Source organism: Bolinopsis microptera, chromosome 7, assembly GCF_026151205.1.
Source record: "Bolinopsis microptera isolate Bmic1 chromosome 7, MBARI_Bmic_1.0, whole genome shotgun sequence".
NCBI lineage: Eukaryota > Metazoa > Ctenophora > Tentaculata > Lobata > Bolinopsidae > Bolinopsis > Bolinopsis microptera.
Window position 1 is genome coordinate 8,035,896 of NC_087078.1, and position 19,909 is coordinate 8,055,804.

General features: G+C 36.8%; 5 protein-coding genes across 9 annotated transcripts in view; 1 reads left to right on the top strand and 4 right to left on the bottom strand.

Annotated features, from left to right (window-relative positions):
* The window catches only part of LOC134818831 (GATOR1 complex protein DEPDC5-like), a 70,059-nt gene that overhangs the window by 44,302 nt on the left and 5,848 nt on the right, over positions 1-19,909 (top strand). For 2 of the 3 annotated variants that reach the window (XM_063828513.1, XM_063828511.1), the window contains exons 1-5: positions 10,642-10,767; positions 10,945-11,193; positions 11,431-11,658; positions 19,389-19,451; positions 19,645-19,782. In XM_063828513.1, coding sequence (XP_063684583.1) covers positions 10,723-10,767; positions 10,945-11,193; positions 11,431-11,658; positions 19,389-19,451; positions 19,645-19,782 — 723 coding nt within the window. In that variant the 5' untranslated portion in view covers positions 10,642-10,722. Of the gene's footprint in view, positions 1-10,641; positions 10,768-10,944; positions 11,194-11,430; positions 11,659-19,388; positions 19,452-19,644; positions 19,783-19,909 lie in introns of those variants that run through there. The other variant, XM_063828512.1, reaches the window with a different exon arrangement.
* LOC134818849 (uncharacterized) overlaps positions 1-19,909 on the bottom strand; it is a 68,945-nt gene that overhangs the window by 35,153 nt on the left and 13,883 nt on the right. The gene's annotated exons all lie outside the window — the stretch shown is intronic.
* Positions 1-19,909, bottom strand: part of LOC134818855 (synaptonemal complex protein 3-like) — a 60,157-nt gene that overhangs the window by 26,360 nt on the left and 13,888 nt on the right. The window lies entirely within an intron of this gene.
* LOC134818839 (cytoplasmic polyadenylation element-binding protein 3-like) overlaps positions 1-19,909 on the bottom strand; it is a 56,474-nt gene that overhangs the window by 22,677 nt on the left and 13,888 nt on the right. The gene's annotated exons all lie outside the window — the stretch shown is intronic.
* Positions 1-19,909, bottom strand: part of LOC134818832 (mutS protein homolog 5-like) — a 50,331-nt gene that overhangs the window by 16,536 nt on the left and 13,886 nt on the right. The gene's annotated exons all lie outside the window — the stretch shown is intronic.

Sequence of the window (19,909 nt, forward strand, 5' to 3'; positions counted from 1 at the left end):
GCTAGTCCATCGGAGCTTTCCCAAGGTAGGTTTTAACCAATCTCATTTCTTGACTGTTTTGTATCCTTTAATCAGATAAGGGAGGGGAAAGTGATGTCCACTATAACATCAGGGCCCCCATTATACAGTCCTACCTGTGAAGCTATGATCTGGGATATTCACCTCATTAGCAGGTACAATCTAGGGCTTAGTACGACAATTAACCCCCATGTTATTATACTGAGATCAATTGACTCAGTGTAATTGCATGGGGGGTCAATTGTAAGCCGGGGGGCTTACAATAGGGGGGGGGGGGGGGGGGTTCATTTGTCGCCCACCCGCTTCAATCTCCCCGTCCCCAAAACTGCTTCCCTCTTTTCAGAGTTTCAAGACCATTCTCACACATTCTCATATACCTGGATTGACGAGTAAACCAGTACAGTAGGGAGTAAAACGAAAGATTAGTTGTCGTTTTAGCTTATTAGAAAGTAAACTTTGTAATAATAAATTAGTTACTAAGCACACTGTACATCCTAAATAAATGAAGTAATAAGCGATAAATAGTTATTGCTCAATTGAGGTGAAGTTAAGTGTGTTTATTTCTCCACGGGCAGGTTCATCAGAGCTTTCCAAAGGTAGGTTTTAACCAGCCATCTCATTTCTGGAATTTTTTGTAGCTTTTAATCAGATTAACCCCCCAGTTCCATAGCGGATATTATGCCAAATTATTAGACGGAGGTCCATTTCTACGTTGATGATTCTCGTGCTCCGTCTACTGTATTATACGGAGATAAAGCTCTCCGGGAATTTCTCGGAGATTGTAGCAGTTTGTGGCAATTTCTTTGCACTTTGCTCTGTGAGAATCAACAAAATTACCGTAGATGGTCTCCGGATAAGGACTAAGGTTATGGAACTGCAAACCGGAGAAATATCCGAAGAAATATTAGTTGACGATCTCCGTCCAATAATTTGGCATAATATCCGTTATGGAACTGGGGGTAAAAAGGGGTAAATATATAATTAAATCAAAAATTTCATGAGTACATCACCCGAGTAGCCTAGCGGCTAGGCGATCGGCTAGCTCTGCGCGAGGTCGGGAGTTCAAACCTGCTTGAACATCGTGTAAACTTTTACCCAGCACAATTTTTTTTTTTTCATGATAAATAGGAAATAAACCTTTGAACCTAGCGAGCCAGTAGCTTGAGCAAATAATTCAGATAGTAGCAAAAACTTAAGTAGTCCCAGTGCTCAGGTTTGAGGACATTGAAGAATAATCTGAAAATATCGCCGAAATCCACGACTATTTGCCGAAATCCACGACAATCCGCAAAAGCACTTGCAAGTTACAAAAAAGCTAGGCTTTGACTAGATAACCGACTCCAGTACTCAAAACTGAAATGGGCCTGGCTAGGTAACTCGAGCAGCGGTAATTTGACGATGAATTTTAGCAAGCTAGTCAATAAATAGATTTCTCGGAGATTGTACTTGTAGCAGTTTGCGGCAGTTTCTTAGCACTTTGCTCTGTGAGAATCAACAAAATTACCGTAGATGGTTTCCGGATAAGGTTATGGAACTGCAAACCGGAGAAATATCCGAAGAAATATTAGTTGACGATCTCCGTCCAATAATTTGGCATAATATCCGCTATGGAACTGGGGGTAAGAAGGGGTAAGGGGGGGGGGGTTGGATGATGTCCGCTATAACATTGGGCCCCCATTATACAGTCCTACCTGTAAAGATATGATCTGGGATACTCACTTCATTAGCAGGCACATAGAGATTTTAAACAAATTCTATTGACTTATGACATTCCTACTACAGTAATATTGTATTTATTATATTCTTTGCAAGAAATTAAAAGATGTAATATCCATGTATATTCTTGTTGTTATTGTATAAACTAGTGTAACCCGTGCCTTCGGCCGGGACTTTACTGTCACAGTTGCAATGTAAAAGTATACAACCGCATTATATATTTGATATCACGCATAACGCTGTCTTATGAAAGTATGAAATCTCCCTACAGTTTAAACAAAGCGGCCGCAAGAGTGAGCTCTAAGCTTATAGTATTACGTGGGGCTAAACTAATTACGGTACATGTTATCCTCCTCGTTCTCTCTCCCATCTATTTATGTCACATTTCTGGAACAAAATCATCAATTAAACCACTTACCACCGGCCGAATTTTATAAAATTTGCTTATGGGCTTCGTCAGAGTTTTGTCAGCACTATACCGAAAAAACCAGTCCCGTAACTATTACCGTTTTTTTTGTATAACCGTTCGGAAATTACACACAGACACACAGACACACAGACACACAGACACACACACATTCTGGTGTTATTAAGTTGATTGTATCTAAAGATTTTTCGCTGTCTCAGGTTTTCTTAAATTTTGTCTCAGGATTTTTCGCTGTCTCAGGTTTTCTTAAATTTTGTCTCAGGATTATTCGCTGTCTCGGGATTTCTTAAATTTTGTCTCAGGTTTTTTCGCGCGTCTCAGGATTCTTAAATTTTGTCTTAGGTTTTTTCGCTGTCTCGGGATTTCTTAAATTTTGTCTCAGGTTTTTTCGCTGTCTCGGGATTTCTTAAATTTTGTCTCAGGATTTTTCGCTGTCTCAGGATTTCTTAAATTTTGTCTTAGGATTTTTCGCTGTCTTGGGTTTCCTTAAATTTTGTCTCAGGATTTTCCGCTGTCTTAGGTTTCCTTAAATTTTGTCTTAAGAATTTTCGCTGTCTTAGCTTATTTTGACATCTCAGGTTCGCTTAAATTTTGTCTCAGCTTTTTTTGCTGTCTTAGCTTTTCTTAAGCAGTTTGTCTTAGGAATTTTTGCAAATCCAATCCTAAGATCCGAGGCTGGGGGAGGCCTTTATTAAGTATTAAGTATTTTTTTGTATTTATAATATTTGTATAATTTCATTACCTAAATATGCAAAAATTAAATGGAAATTTCATTTGTCAAAAAAATTAGAGCCATTTACATTTTACACACTGTTTTCAACTCACCCTGTATATGGTTTCAAACGTAAAGTGTTTATTTTCTATGAATTTCTTTTTGAGATGCCCAGAGAGGCATTATTTATAATGTTATGTTACCCGCCGAATCGGTGGGTTGGGATTCCCCACTGGGATCATTTCGTCCATAAAATGTTACACAACATCAAATAATACAATAAACGATCTAGAAGATTTGCATTAAAACAAATCTAGGAATCTCAAAGCTAAGGCAAAGATGCACACTCTCGTTAATTTAAGTATCATTTACAGCTGTGCATAAGGGTTAAATTTAAATTATTTAACCTTTTGGTGCTGTATAAAAATAACATTAATTTATTATTATTATTATTAAAGCCTGTCTTCTGTGCAATGAGGTTGAAGGATACATCATTCAATTCAAAATGCTGGGCTGTTTGTCTTCCTCTGATTTCCCTCATTGCTGAGCTAAAGCAGTAGAGGGGATGGCGGCTTCTCTAGGATCTAACACGTCCTGAAGCAGACCAACACTATGTCCCAACGCACTGGTGTTGGGATGTCTGCCCCCGGTGCCTGTCCGGGTCAATAAAGCAGTCAAGCATCATGTATGTTATGTTGAGTATTCTCAACCAACAAATGTGGGAACTCCCACGAAAGACCAAAACAGATCTAAAGAGACACTTAACAACATTGGACAAATTTGTTGTTGAAAATTTGTTGTTTTCTTGAATAGACTTCAATTTGTTTATATAATTTATAGAGCGTATATTATTGCCCACGTTAAGGGGCCTGTTAATAATTTATTAAATTATTAGCTATTTTAGATTTAATAATAATAATAAAATTATTGCAATGAGTGTGCTTTGCAGCAGATCAAATCTGAATCATGTTCTGATGTGATTGTTGACCTGGCTCTAAGCTCCTTTTTGTAGTCAGATATCATCTCAGAGATTGATTGAAATACATTTTCGTGCACATACAGAATGAATGGTTAATAATTTAATATATATGTAGATGCGATCTACCAACACAGTGCAGAGCGGTCCCATACATCCAGATGTTGTGAAGACTAATGGGACAAAGGGCCCTTTCTCTGATTGATGTATCCTCTCCTAATAGAGATTTCTCTCCTTTCCATACAGACCAACAGCAGCTATATCAAAATGGGCTTATCCCGAGTGTTGACCTTCTTTGAGAATGACGTTGGTTGGACTGGCAGGAGTGCAGGTTCTATCCTTAGATGGAGAAAAAGGTTATACCTATGTAATCAATGGATTTATGCAGTATAACTGATTAAGTAAGTAAAAGAGTTGTGGGAATTTTGTCTATCACTACTAAAACAATCGAAAATTATTAAATGCTCATTGGTATTATTCACTAAATCTTCGACATTCGAGGAATAGTGAAAAATGCTGGATGAAATCAATACTGTTTACACTATTCATTTTTTTTTGAGTTGAAAAGAATATTCAAACAATATACACATAATATAGCAATGGCCAATTGGCTGACTATAAGGTCATGGCCTGAACAAACAATTTTTTTAATAGTCAAGTGATGCTAAAGCAGAGCACAAATATGTAATAAGTTAATAGATAAAAATACTGATTCAATGATTAAAATTATAGCTGTGAGTGTCAATAAATTACACTATTCATTTAATTCTGAATCGGTTTCCCAATCATTCGGATGAGTCAATGATTATGATTGAGTTGTAGGTTTATAACCTACCAGGACGCGCGCCGAGTTGGCCTCGTCGACGGTCCTGGATAATAATAATTGGAACAAATATTTTACGAGTATCACCCGTTAATGATTGAGGCAAAAACAGATTTTATGAAGTCTGTAGGGATTGATCTTGACGGATGTTACTCGTCTAAATTTATTCGAAGTAGCGCGCACCGCTTTCTTCTCGAAATGTTATGGCCCGATGGCAAGTGCTACGAAGTAGCGCGCGCCGGGCCAGATCATTAACAATGGTCAAGGATTAATCACGAATAAAAAACAGCTAATATAAATTAGTGGTAACAACAGTGACATATGATCGAATCAAAATGAGACAAAAGAGCTGTGAATGATTGAAATTGTTAGTCAATTTATTGGGCGGCGCTCAGTTTGTCATTCCACCGCAGCTTCAATCAGTGTTTATAAGCACTATTAATTAATTTGACGGATGTTACTCGTCTAAATTTCTTCGAAGTAGCGCGCCGGGCCAGACCATTAACACTGGTAAATTAATTAATTTAGAGTCCCCAGGTATCAATCAAGTTGTTTGATTAACGATATCAACCCTTCCAGATCATTGCTTTGCAACCATCTTGATGCGACGCGAGCAAGAATACTAGTTTGCGCATCGCGTCAACGCGGCGAAGTGATCCTCCAATCAAGTCGTATGGAAAAAATTGCGACGAAAAAGATTAAGAGCGCCGTGCGATAAAAAATCCACATCAAATATTATTACTGATTCTAAGATTCTTAACAAATTGTCCATTTTACTGGAGCTGAGAACGGCAAGCAATATACTAGCAAGTTAGTAAAAAGTGGTGCCTGCTAAAAAATTGACGAATATCATCCATGAACTAATAATTTAGCAAATCACCGCAAAGTAACATACTTAGTTTTATCGTAATTACAATGTAGTCAGTGTGCAGTGTAATAAGCGCCAAGCCCGAGTTGCTCTATCCAGAGCCCTTGCGCTTGCAGTAGCGCGCGCCCGCCTCACGGCCTAACGGCGGTAAAAGGGCTCTAGCCTGTAGCCATCAACCCACACAACGATTTTGGCACCACTCTACAGTAGTTGGAGTCCTAAGAAAGCAACCATGGAGAAAATGGACACACTCCATCTTAGACACCTCAGGTCCATTTTAAACATCAAATGGCCTAAAGGTATGATAAGCAACAAAGCATTGTATGAACGGTGCAAAGTTGAAAAGTTATCCAAGCGTATTGAACACCAGCGGTGGAAGATGTTTGGACACATTCTCAGGAGTATGGAGAACACCCCAGCCCAAACGGCTCTCTCTTTTGCAATTGAATCAGATAATTTATTCATTGGTAGATTGGGGAGACCTAGAATGAACTTGTTATCGGTTTTAAGTTAACGGGTGATACTCGTAAAATATCTGTTCCATATATTGGACCGTCGACGAGTTCAACTCGGCGCGCGTCCTGGTAGGTTGTAAACCTACAAACGTGGCGGTGTGACGAAGCGAAATTATCAACCAAAAATCAACTAATTCAAAAATCTTTTCCAGCTCAATGCTTTTTTTTATTTTTGTTTTTACTATTTCTCAGTATGCAGTATACAGTAACAAAAAAATAATTTTAAAAAATGAAATTGTTAATCACTTATTGAGCGCGCCATACCTTTTTAATTTTGAATGCACTTGGATCATTTTAATTTAATTAATCATCATTTTAATTTAATTAATCATCATAATCGAGAAGCAAAGTGTAAAGATGTAAGGATAGAACCAGCACTCCTGACAGTCCAACCAAGCTCCTTCTCAAGAAAGACCAACACCCAGGATGAAGCCCGTCTTGATGTTGCAGCTGTCGGATTGTATGCACCCTTTGAAAGAACATTCTTTGACATTAGGGTCACACATCCTAACTGTGACACAAACACATTTAAGACGCTAGATAAGATCTATAAAGATCACGAGAAAGAAAAGAAAGATTTGTATGAAGAGAGAGTACTTCAGTCAGAGAAAGGATCCTTTGTCCCTCTAGTCTTCACAACCTCTGGAGGTATGGGACCCCTATGCACTGTATTTGTAGATCGTGTCTCTGAGATGATAGCTGACCATAAAAAAGAAGCCAAGAGCCAAGTCAAAAAATCATATCAGAACACGATTCAGATTTGATCTGTTAAGAAGTACACTCATTGCACTAAGAGGAATCAGAGGAAGATCAACGGCCCAGCATCTTAAACTGCATGACATCTCCTTCAACCTCATCCCCCAGAAGACGAGCTTTGAGGTCTCCTAGATTTGTTTATGTAAATTTTGATATTTTACTGTACTATTTTATGTTATATATAATTTTACGGACGAAATGATCCCAGGGGGGACTCCCAACCCACCGCTTCGGCGGGTAGTTGACGCACCGTTCACAAGCAAGAGCCACTTTGGTCTACTTGCTGTGAGGTGTCTCAGCTACATGGGTTGGGGGTCCCCCTTTTTTTTTTTTTTTTATCATTTTAATTTTCAATCTTGGCTAGAGAATACTTTCTTAGATATTTTGGACAGTTTTTAATATTAGTAATGTTAATGAATTGTAATTGATTGATATGTAATATTTGGGCCCGTGGCCAGTTTTCAATCTTGTGAAAGAATAAAATCATATTGTTGATTGTGCAGTCCCTAAGCCATAAACATTTTGATTTGAACTATGCCATGGCTGTTTTACGATGTTATTGTACAAAGGAAACACGATATAACTATAAGGTATTATTCTAGAAAGTAAAATGAAGATTTATAAAAGTAACATAGGCATTAGATTTAGAAGATAACAGAGCTACTCGAACATGACCTCTCCAATAATTATAAAACGGCACTTATATATAGCATGACACGTGACGAGTGATTGGTGACCATGGGACATGAAGATACTATTTGAATGGTTGTGAAGTCGTGGTGAAGTGAACATGTGACAATGACCAGTGATTAGTGTTATGAATCTCCAAGGTGAAATGAACTGTGCTGACTTTGTGCATATGAAGTGAATTGGTGTTGAAAGTGGATTGTGCTAGTGCTTGTTATTTGACGTGAAACTAACGTGCAGTGGAGTATGATGTGATGCGATTTGTGATTATGAATATCTATAAAACATCTAAAACAAATAACACTAATTAACAATAAAATATACTCTTTAAAACTAAAAGTAAACACAACAATGGCGACTTGCCATACCAGTTGCCCATTACCAATCTTTCGTAAATTTGTGAGTGAGTAAGTAACTAAGTAAGTAAGTTACAGTACAGGACTGAGGACGATGCCAGCCTTTCACTCAGCCATATATAATAAGATTGAAGATGATGAAAAAATGTTTGAATAAATATACGGGTATATGGCCCCCAGAATATAGGTGGCCCCCAAAATATAGGTCATGTTAGTGGATACAGTTCTAACCAAGATAAGCGATACTAATGGGATCTGTTACTGCTATGTTGGAGTAAAACATGTAACTAATGTTTCTGGATAAAAATTTTGGACCTACATGAGTTATTTTGGTATATTTGGTCATGACAGCGAAAGATTTAAACGATGTTGTCATTTTCTAGAGGGGTAAATATGGCGAAAAATTGTCATGACAAAAATCTGTCCAACACATGCCATTAAGACTACTGGTATGAGTATAAGTATTATTTTAAGCTATCTTTTCATCGAGACATCTGCAAACTGACAATTTGGAAAAAAGTTATGGCCACCACAATTTTACGGGCCCCCAGAATATAGGTCTATACGACCCCCAGAATATAGGTTGGTCAAAAACCCTGAACATGCCCAAAACCATGCTTTGGGATGCTCTACTTGTAGCTACTAGTCTCCTGAACCCACATATCAAGTTTTATCAAAATTGGATAAAAATTGGCCGAGTTATGGGATAAAAACAAAAACCATATGCCCATATTTGGGCATACGCACCAAATTTGATCGATTTTGGTCCATAAATTGGTCAAATATCAATATTTTTGAATGAAACCAACTTTATATGGAAGGTAAGCATATATTACACATTCTCTATGATTATCAGCTCAATATCTACCTAACTGTGGATTCTGTGTTCAAATAATCGCAAAAAATGAACAAAATCGCCCATATCTCAAACTGACTTCGCTCAAAACAATAGAACTCAATAGGGTTTCAATATTTTCACATGAAATTTTCAGAATCAACGTAGAATTGTCTCATGACCTTAAGTTTTGGGACAGAATTTTGAGTTAGGCCTTTAAAAAAATTTGGCGGCCAAAAATGTCTGATTTACAGTCATTGAGGTGCACATTGTATTGATACAGATAAAAACAGCCCCCCTCAATCATATCTAGGGACACTCCTTCAATCTTATTTAAGTATTTAGTTAAGATCCCTACTAAATGAGTGCATGAAAGCTTTTTAACTAGTAAAATTAAAGATTTTACTCATTACGGGTATATGTCCCCCAGATCATAGGTTTTTAAAAAAAAATAGCGACCAAGATTCTGCATTTTCTCTGTCACCCTGAGCATTAAGGAATGTGGGGTAGTGATGAGAAACAGTTAAAGAACATATGCTGAAGAGATGGCATCATCAAAATGTATGAAGGTGGAGTATTTGAGGACGATTTTTGCATACCTATATTCTGGGGGCCGTAGTTTTTGATTTTTTGCTATTAAGTATACTCTAAACCATTTCAATTTAGTATCTGGAGCCATTGGCATCATCAATACAGTCTCAGCAACATATTCTGACTGCATATAACTGTCTGTGACAATTTTAGAACAACTTAGGAACAGATGTTTGGACCTATATTCTGGGGGCCCTGTTAAAAAATGGTATTTTTACAGGTGAAAAAAAAGTACACTTAAAAACCTAATAATTATTTTCAACTACCCAAGAAACATTTAAAGGGTTATTATGTACATATTTACAGCCCTAAACATGCTTAGAAGTAGTTTTAACACCTGTTTCTAAGTGCTCAAAAAACGACCTATATTCTGGGGGCCATATACCCGTACACTATTTTTGCCTCATATTTATATTTTTACATTTTGAATTTTCGATTAAAATATTTTTAGTTTATGAATACGATGTTGTGACATTGAAACTTCCAATAGTTCTTTTCCTGATATATAATAAGAGCCTTTTCCTTGTCATGTATGTTTACTATTGTATATGTTATGTGGGTCGATCGCAAATCTTGAACCAAAAATACACCCCCCCCCCCCCCCCCCCCCCCCCCCCCGATAATGATTTCAATAAGCAACTGCTTGGGCCTCCAAAAAAAGGGTCAGTCATCCCAACAGTTAATTAAACAACACTGGTCATATTATGGGGAATTTACCAGATTGGAAATAAAAGCCAGTATAAATGCCACCTAATACTCTAAAGTTGAGCGCTAGTAATCGCTCTGGCTTCTAATTTACTTCATGTGAAGTTCCCAGATTATTCATCTTAAAAGGACATTAACTATGCTCTGAACAGGAAACAGTTCTAAGACATCATACGTCCACGCTACGGTTGGATGATACAATAAATTCCCCCTAAATGTGCCTGGTAATGTGAACAGTGTCTACCACGCCCTTGATTGTCAATTAGATGGATACGTTTCCATGCACAACAATGGCATAATAGACACTGCAGCTTTTTTCTCCAAGAAGCAAAGTGTAAGGATGCATAGATAGAAATTCTCAAGAAAGACCAACACCCAGGATGAAGCCTGTCTTGATGGAGCTTCTGTTGAACTGTATGCGAACATTCTTTGACATTATGGTCACACATCGTAATGAAAACTCAAATATCTTTAGGCCACTAGATGAGATTTACAGTGAGCATGAGAAGGAAAAGCAGTGGCATAACACAGGTCACATGAGAGGGGCGTTTTTAATGAAAAACCGTCCAACTTGGCAGCAAAATAAACCATAGCCAGGCCAACTTAATGTTCAGTTTACGCGGTTGGGGTCTTTCCTGTTTTCTGTTAAAAAATTTATCTGGAGTAGATAGCAATTTTGTTTTATTATGTCATCAATAATTCAGAATGAGTGATCATTAAAACTTGGAGAGTGTTATATGGAAAACCAACGATGGGAATGCAAAATTCATTGTCTTCAAAAGGTAATGTGTACAACATTGTTTTAGAATAACATATAATTGAATTTAACCATCCCCACAGTAGCTGGTTGGGGCTTTCTATTGAATAACAGTGCTTACACAAAGCGCAAGCACCACACCAGTCTATAATCTTGTAACTGTGTGCCAATCAACTTGTGTGCCATTTTAAAATTAAAACAGCCCCAGGAAGATCCAGTAAAGCTAAATCCAAACAAAATATCGGCTCCTGAAAACTCTCTAATAAAGATCTCAAGCAAGGGAAACTCGGCCACTCATGTCTTTGCAAAAGTCACAGCATTTGATAAAGAACTGAAGAACCATGGACTCAGTATGGAGTATGACATGTCAAAGGTGTTTGAGTTTCAGAGTAATGAGGAGGTTGTTGTTGAGGTTGTCCAAGAATCATCATGCGAGGTTCACATGGTAGAGGTGAGTTTTGATTTCCAGCTAGTGAACAACAATTAAATATGTTCTAACAACTCATACTTTTACTTATTTTCATTGATGGTTTTTAGCAAGTCTGAGAAAAAAAAGGAAAAAAAAGTCGGAGAAATATCTTGCATTCATTTATTATTTTTTAGTGTGAGTGTATGTGTGTGTTTAGTTTGCCATTTTATGTTTTAATTATGTACTCAGAATACTTTGACTCATGAACATTTTGTGTAGGTGACTTGTGCAGACCAGTATGTGAGCAGGGGAGACATGTGGCGTTTTAAAGATAACGTCGTTGGGACTTGCACCTACAAGAAGAAACACATGGACTTCAGCTGGATTCACGTGCAAGTAGCTTCAATGTATGATGAAAGTGGGGAGGAGATGTTGTCAGGGTTTATCAGTGAGAACACCCACGTCACCTATCGGTCTCTTTCCTCCTACACTCAACTATTTATTCAGGTACATTTCAAGAAAACAACAAATTTTGTTAGGATATTCAAAATAAAACATTGTAAACGAGTATCTGAATTGACCATTGTTAACATTTATCTTCCTGTCACTGATGAAGGTTTGATCAAAGTGAACCCTAGTTCACTTTGTCAAACCTTACCAGAAACAAAAGTCTATTTGAATGAATTATTTCATATCTATGATTTTATGAAGCTTATACAAATCTCAATAGTTACTCACGATAGTCTATGATAAAAGCGATCTCGGTTTTACTAAGCAGGAGTCCATTCAATTCGTATTGCACTGTACATGTGAATTCATGGACCACTCTTAGATCACCAACCATAACCTCTCCCGTTAACTCTCTAATTCTTTCAGCAAGATTTGTTGCTTTCACCTGTTTAAGATTGAGTCGAGTTACTTAAATAAGATTAATTAAATCTCAGCATTGTAAAATTACTATTTTCAAATCTATCACATTTCCATTTCGGCTATTATTGCGATGTAATGTTTATATTTTTAAAGGTATAAAAAGAAATATTCCTTTTCCCAACTCGAAAACAACTCCTAAAATGTTACAAATTCTTAAACTTGTATAAGGATGAAATTTCACTACGACTTTAACATCACCTCTAAAGAGCCGTTAACACATTTGAAGCTGGTAACTTTAGTTACTGAATTAATGTCACATGACAGTGTTACCGTATCCTCGTCCCGCATCAACGCTAAAGTGACCAGAGTTGAGTGGCAGGAGAACTCTGAAAAAGTATTTAATAACTCTGTCAAAATTGAAACGAAAGGAGATTTTTTTCTAGTCTACAAATATTGACTTTGAAGGAAGAAGCAGAAGAACTTGTGTGGGTTTGAAGTGTATATTTAAAGAATAAAATTGAATCAGTAAAAATGAAAGATAGGAAAACATGCGAGTTGCACGGACAGCACTGTAAAATCTTAAAATGTATATCAAGGTAAGAGTTACATTAAGTACCAGGATTGTAGCATGAGCTGTCCTCTCTGTTTCTAAAGTAACTAGCAGAACCATGAACATCCACCAAAAGTTCTGTCAAACTGCCAAACTTCAGGTAGCAGCCACTTTCCTGCGGTTAGTTTTAGAACTTTGAGTAAAGTACCAAGTGCGCTTTATTTTTTGTGACTATTTCATATTCGAGAAATGGCTTTTGCTTCTGTTTTAAAAAAATTTTTAAATGTGTTTATCTGTGACTCTGTAAAACTAAAACTGTTAATTTATTACCTCTCCAACTCCGGACATGACGGTGAATCCAAGACAACCTTTATTACTTGAACTACATTTCTCCTCACAGTCAATAACCGTGGAGTAAGGTTGTTTCTCCTCTGTGTCAGCAGTCAAAACACTGTTCTGAACCAGACACTCACTTTCTTCTGATCATTGTATTATGGAGATCAATTTTACTTTAAAAATACATTACGTGTGATCAGGTGATTGGTTTATCTAATCACGTGATAAGGTGACCCCGTTAACTACCCCGTTAAACATTATGGGAATTGTTAAGGGTGCCCAATTAAGGTGTCGTGTCACGGTGTCACATAATCACCCAGTCAATTTGTTAACGAGATACACAAAATGCTTGTTAACTTCGTCATTTCTAATCCGTTTTGCCTCATTTTTTCAGATCATATGCAACATTTGATAATCTACCGTCTCTAAAAAAATTAGGCGTTCAGGATTTTCAGAGAAAACAATATAGGTGTTTTAATATTGAATGGGCGTGGTCTAAAATATTCGAATTTTCAAATTTTGACGACGGAATCCTCGAACCAGTAAGTACAGTATGCCATCTGCAAAGCAACAGCTCTCAAATATAAAACTCAGCGGAGGTATAAGACCCAACGTTTGCACACTGACTTTTGGCCCACCCTGTACAATTATTGAAATAATTCGCTCTGTTCGCGGTTTGACTTTGTGTCATAACATGATAATAAGTTCCTCGAGTGAACATTGAGATTTGAGAGTCTTAAAAGTGTCCTTAATTTTTAAAAGCATGTAGTTAGTATAACAGTCTTACCAGTAAGACATGAAGTTCTGACCGAAAGACAAGTGTCACAATCAGTTTTTTCTCCCAAATGATCTTCGTTTTTCAGTGTGCAATCGTTCACTGACCCTGTTTTCGTTGTTATTCCTACACAATCGGCTGTACTCTGAAATACATTTTAGTTGCCCCTACATGAGATCCGTACATAAGTGTTGACTGTTGATATTTCAATTAATTACTTATATATATGCTCAAATTAAGCACCCCCCTTCTCCCCCACGTCACCCCCGTCACCCTTGTCGTAGCTTACCAGACAAAGTTCCAGGCAGTCAGCGATAGTAGTCAGATTAGTAGATATAATGTCCCCTCCTTCCAGTGAAACTCCCCTTTTGTAACAGTGGCTCTTCAACGGGAGATCAGCTGTTGTGATATTAAATTAGTTTTCAGTTAGAATCATCACTGTTGATAATTATTCTAAAAGGTTGGAATAAGTATTCTTGAAAACGCCACAGACGGGCCTGAGGCCGACATAAGCCACTTCTAAAGTATAATCACCAACATATTTTACCTTGAGTAAAGACCTGGACTTCTGCTAAAGAAATATAACTCTTCCCTCCAAACAGTGTGATTACTGAGCCTCTCACATTCAAACCCAGGAAGTCGTACATAGTTTGTCTGATCACATATTTAACAGTTCCTACAAGTGCTTCATCAACCTTCACCTTGACTCCATCCATACGCTCGCGACAACAATCTGTTCTACCATATATTCTAATCGAGCTGATTTGGTAGGACTGAGGAAGGGTCACCTTCCACCAGGCAGCTGGACCTATGGTGTGAGTGTGCGTGATTTGGTTCCTGAGGGATATTGACTTTGTTTATAATGTTATGATTTGGAAGCTTAGACTTAGATGGAAAACTTACATAATATATTACATATATTTGAAGAACTATTGTAAAATCCTCTAAGTTATTATTTAGAGAGTTATTTCAGTTCTTATCGCTAAAATAAACGTCGCCACCTCCAATCTGCTCCCTCAATAACTCCATCGATAGCAACTGCTGCTCCTAAAGCTGTCACGTCGCCCCAAAGAGTATCTATTTGTGATGCCACCCCAGTAGTTGCTACGTTCTTCAAAAAACCTTGATAAAGTTTTAAATTTATTGATAATGTAAGGAATCTTTATTACAGATTATACATATCGTATCATAGATAACCATAAAAGCTCCGTGCAGTAATTAATATTTCTATGCGACTCATAAATAATGTTCCGATCCGGATTATACACAATGTAAATATTGACATATTGTCATCATCATTTTCGCCAAGTTATACATTTTAAAATTTTTGATGAATGACGAAACTGTTTGAAACCCCAAATTAATCGCTATCGAGCCATTTTTCATTGAAAATAAACATTCGCCAGAAAAACAAACCTGTGCCAGTATCGTATTGGACACAAGACATCCTAACAGTTGATACCTCTGGATCAACATAGTCTCTGTAACGTCCTGTCTCTCTGTCTTTTAAATAACATCGTTGATCACGAGACTGAAATTTTTAGGGTGGAATCACATTACATCATAAATTAGCATGTAAAATGAAACACTTTAATTAAACCATCATATAATTGCCTCATAAAAATGTTGGTATACTGTTGTTAACCGTTAGTTATGAGAATATTAATTTCTCTTTTGCAGGTTTTTTTTTTCTATAATACTAGTTAACTGACAACTAACTTGCTAGCCATTTCAAATAGTGCAGTGTAACAGTTAAAACGCTGATTGTGCGGTATAAAACTTTATTTTACTATTTTATTTTACTTTATTCATTTACCGCGTAAGTGGCTAGAATACAACCCGGTTCCAGTAAACACAGCTTTATACACTCAGTGACACTGGCAGTGTTTTCAACTTCTCTTATATCTCCACCGTGATAATCCTTCTTCTCTCTCACGCAGTATTCCCCTGTAAAGATAGCTTTATATAGTTGATTAGTCACGTGATAGGTTAAGTATACTTTTTGTTTATCACATTTTCATTGTTTTAAAAATACCATTTGATCATTAGAACTTACATTTAGAGTCCACAGCAGCATAACAAAGCACAAACAATGCTAGCAAGTGCCGCATCCTGGTTCTGTTTGGAATTTGGATCGTCCTATTAAATAAAGAAACAAATCAACGTTCGCGAACTTTTTAAAAAGTAGGAATTGTCTAAAGTTTGTCCAGAGCATCAAACGAGGCTATTTTAAACAGAGATAATTATGTAAGCTGTGATAAACGTTTACAAGTTCAGTTCATACAAATTTAGACATGGATTCTGGTGGGGAGGTAAAGCATTTTTTTCACGTAACAGTGATTCAGGGGTGTGATTGGTCAATATTAAAAGCTGATTGGTTAATCGCTGTCACGTATCAAAAAGATGCTTCACTTTATAATATGCTTAGTTTAAACTATGGAACGGTACAACTTTAAAAAATTACCAACAAAGAAAACCTTCAAACATTTGATAATTATAGTCTGGGATAATTATTGCAGTACGGGGTACAAGAAAAGTCAATACTATTGTTGATATTCTGTGACCTATCCTAGCGAGAATTTACTAACCTTAATAATGTTCGGCAAAAGGAAATGACGCTGGGGAGTATATTAATAACTTAAAACATAATTGCACTGTGTGAACTCTCTAAGCGATTAGTAGACCCGGTAGACAGCGAGATACTGCTACATAAGCTAGAGAACAAGCTTATCTTAGTTCGAGTCGTATCTAACTAACAGGAAACAGTATGTCCACGTCAACGGACGCAATTCAGAAGTAATGGGGCTGGAACATGGTGTAATAGTAATATTTTTTGACAACATAAAGGTCTAGCAAGTTTATTATGAACTACCAATTTAGAGCGGACACACTTGTCACATGGTTTAACACGTGGATTAAAACAGAGTTATCAGCATTAGACTCATGTTTACCCAGTATTTTACATCGGATAGGTCTAGAACGGGCACATGTTTTGAATTTGTTTTGGTATAAGTTTGCATCACCAAAAATGATCCTAATACATCTCTTCTGTGTTAAGAATATAGGGTTGGTAACTTGGTTAGAGACACCACCCCATACTGAGATGGCGAACGTAAGGTGTGATTCAAATAGCGTGTGATATATATCTGTTTGTGAAGTTTTTCAGGTAGGTAGTTTTTTATGCGGTAAATACGTCCACAAGCACTTCTTAGTTTCTTATTTAGTGATTCGATGTGAGGTTTCCAGTTCAGTTCATCATCAATCAGCACACCTAGAAACTTAGTTGTTTTAACACGTATAATTATGGAGCCGTCTATGGAGAGGTTTAAATCATCGAGTGCACTGCTTGTAGAGGATTCATTTTCACGTTTGTTTGGGGAGAAATACATATAACAGCTCTTTTTAGCGTTAATGTGTAGTAGATTACATTTCATGTATCTAGAAATAGACGACAGAATATCGTTAGCTACATTATAAGTATCTATTCGAATTCAAAATCATGAAAGCAAAATAACGGTGCTTGTTGAAAGAGAGCAGTATTTAGTCCAACTACAACTAGAGAGGGAGGGACCATAGTCCTTACTCTCTAGCTTGCAAACAACAGCCCCGCGGATAATGCCCTGTAGACACACCTCCTATTGTCCGAGTAGTTCCAGGTAAGTATTCGAGGTAAAATCCACACGTACAAGCTACCAAATGTTTGATATTCAACTACTATCATTTGCCACCGTCTCCCTCCCCCCAGTTTTTTTACAAATCACCAGCCATTCCGTGCCTAATGTTTACATACTTGATGTCATCTGAGCAGTAACCATATAACTGATCATTGGCTCAACTCATTCACCAACTGGAGTCTGGAACCATCTATTTGTGAGCCCACGCCGATATATTTAGCCCCTACACATTACATACGGCGGTTTGTCATGCTTATTGCTTACCCAGGGTTGGGAGCGGACCTTAAAACCTTTAAAAAACCTTAAGAATCGTGAAATTGCCAAAAAAAACTTACAAAGAGCGGTTTTAGCTCAAAAAACCTTAAAAAAGGAGAACAAAACCTTTAAAAGTTTTTGAGAACCTTAAAAAAGCGTTCAAAATTATACCTAGCAAGGTGTATCTCGGATTGAATTTGAAATTATACCTAGCAAGGTGTATCTCGGATTGAAACTCAAATTATACCTAGTTAGGTGTACCTCGGATTGGAAAAAAATAACTGTGACCTTTTTTTTTTCTTTTTTTTGCGATACGGAAAGAAAACTTGAAAAAACAACCTTAAAAACCGCAGGAAACACTGAAAAAACCTTAAAAAACACCGAAATAAAACCTTAAAACCTTTTAAAAAAGAGAGAATCTTGAATCACAACCCTGTGCTTACCTTACGACACATATTTAAATGGTACGAAAGTCGGTGGTTTTTCGAAAAAAACATCATATTTTCGAACTAAATTTAGGTCACCATCATTATTTTCCCCAAATCATTTTTCACGTATTCCTTAATTATGACGATCATGAATTGCTTTAAAAATGATTTTGGACACGTTCCATTAACAAGAATTGCGCCCGTTGTTTCGTTTTGGCGGACGCTAGATTTCCATTCACTATAACTATAAGTATAAGCTCTAATCAGCTCACTTCATGATAATAATATTGATAAATTATGCTTTAAATACGGGAAACAAAAGTAAACTATACTCATGTTTTATACACATCAGTACACTACGCGTGCCACGTACAAATTGGGCCTATTACCTAATACTATACATTACATAGTATACATTAAAATACACTCGCGCCGCGCATTCATTGACCAATGACCACAGGCTATCTATACACCACATCTCCGCAAGCAACCCTCGCGCGTTGCACGCGGCTAGTTGCCATGGTAACGAACGGAAGGAACACGAAATATATTCAAACCTAGTACTTAACATTTTTTCAAAATTGTGAAATGAAAAAATAAGCAAGCTCTGTCACTAAGTTATTGGCCACGGTGGTTAAATTTCGGGAGTAGTGGAAGATAACAAACACTGCCGGTCTCCTATACCCTCTGGAGGATTATAAGTTAAGTTGAGGCTAACTTTCTAAGGCTCCGGAGAAACTGTTTACAAGATGAAACAGCTGATCAGAGAAGATCTTTGTATTTAATTCTATCAAATATTGGGTTTCATTTTTGTAAAATAAGGAGATGATAGTTTATATAACACTAGCTACTACGACACTTTAAGCATGCTGTGCTGAACTGAAGGTTGCTTCTTGAAATATAAAATAAAGTGTAATCAACAATCAACAAATCTACCAATCGCAGTAAATAGTACAAAATCAAATAATCAATTAAACTGTAATCGAAATTTGGCGAACACCCGAATACCACTTTGACTTACCGTCCTAAACCACAAATAATCATTTAGAGATCTTTTGTGCTTTATGGTTTTCAAGCCAAGTTAATGGTGGGATTTCAGTTGTCATTCATCATCTCTTATCAGTAAAACAAATGTCTATAATCGATCCTGAGCTAAACTGTAATTGATATTCCTCCATCATTTGTGCTGTGCCTGTACATTACCTACCTGCTATGTGCAGCTTCTGTCTTATGCATTGCCTGTGCGTGCACTCTGATTACAATATTATTATTACTGACGACAAATTATAAATGTTTAATATTAACACTATCAGCTGTTCCTTTGAATTCTAAGTTGAGATTATTTTCAGATCGGTAAGGAAATGTGGGAGAATGACTACGAGGGCATGGAAAACTGGGAAAATTTCGAAAAGGTAACATTTTGAGGAGGGGTACTTTTGAGTTTTGATGTTATTTCTTACATTTATACCTTCTTTTATCTTTTTATTTAGCGATCGATGAATTAGAGCTTATCGGATAAACGAGATTCAAGATTGATTGACTGGTTAATGCAATTACAAATTTTTACTAATTGGTTGTTATTTTGCTAATTGGTTAAATGTTCAGGTGGTGTATCAGTTTGTGAAGACTCTGTTTGACAAATGGGAAGCGAACAAAGCAAACCACGATCTGCAGATCATCTTCTTTACCAGACTCTTCTTTGAGATTAACAAATACCCAGAATACAAAGAGGAAGTTATTCAGGTTGGATCTTAACTCTGATTTTAGCTCTTTAACTAATTAACTATTTATCTAATGAACGTGATATTTCTTTTCTCTTTTATGTATATCGAAGAAATATTCCATTTGACTCCAAACTTTTTGTTCTTTG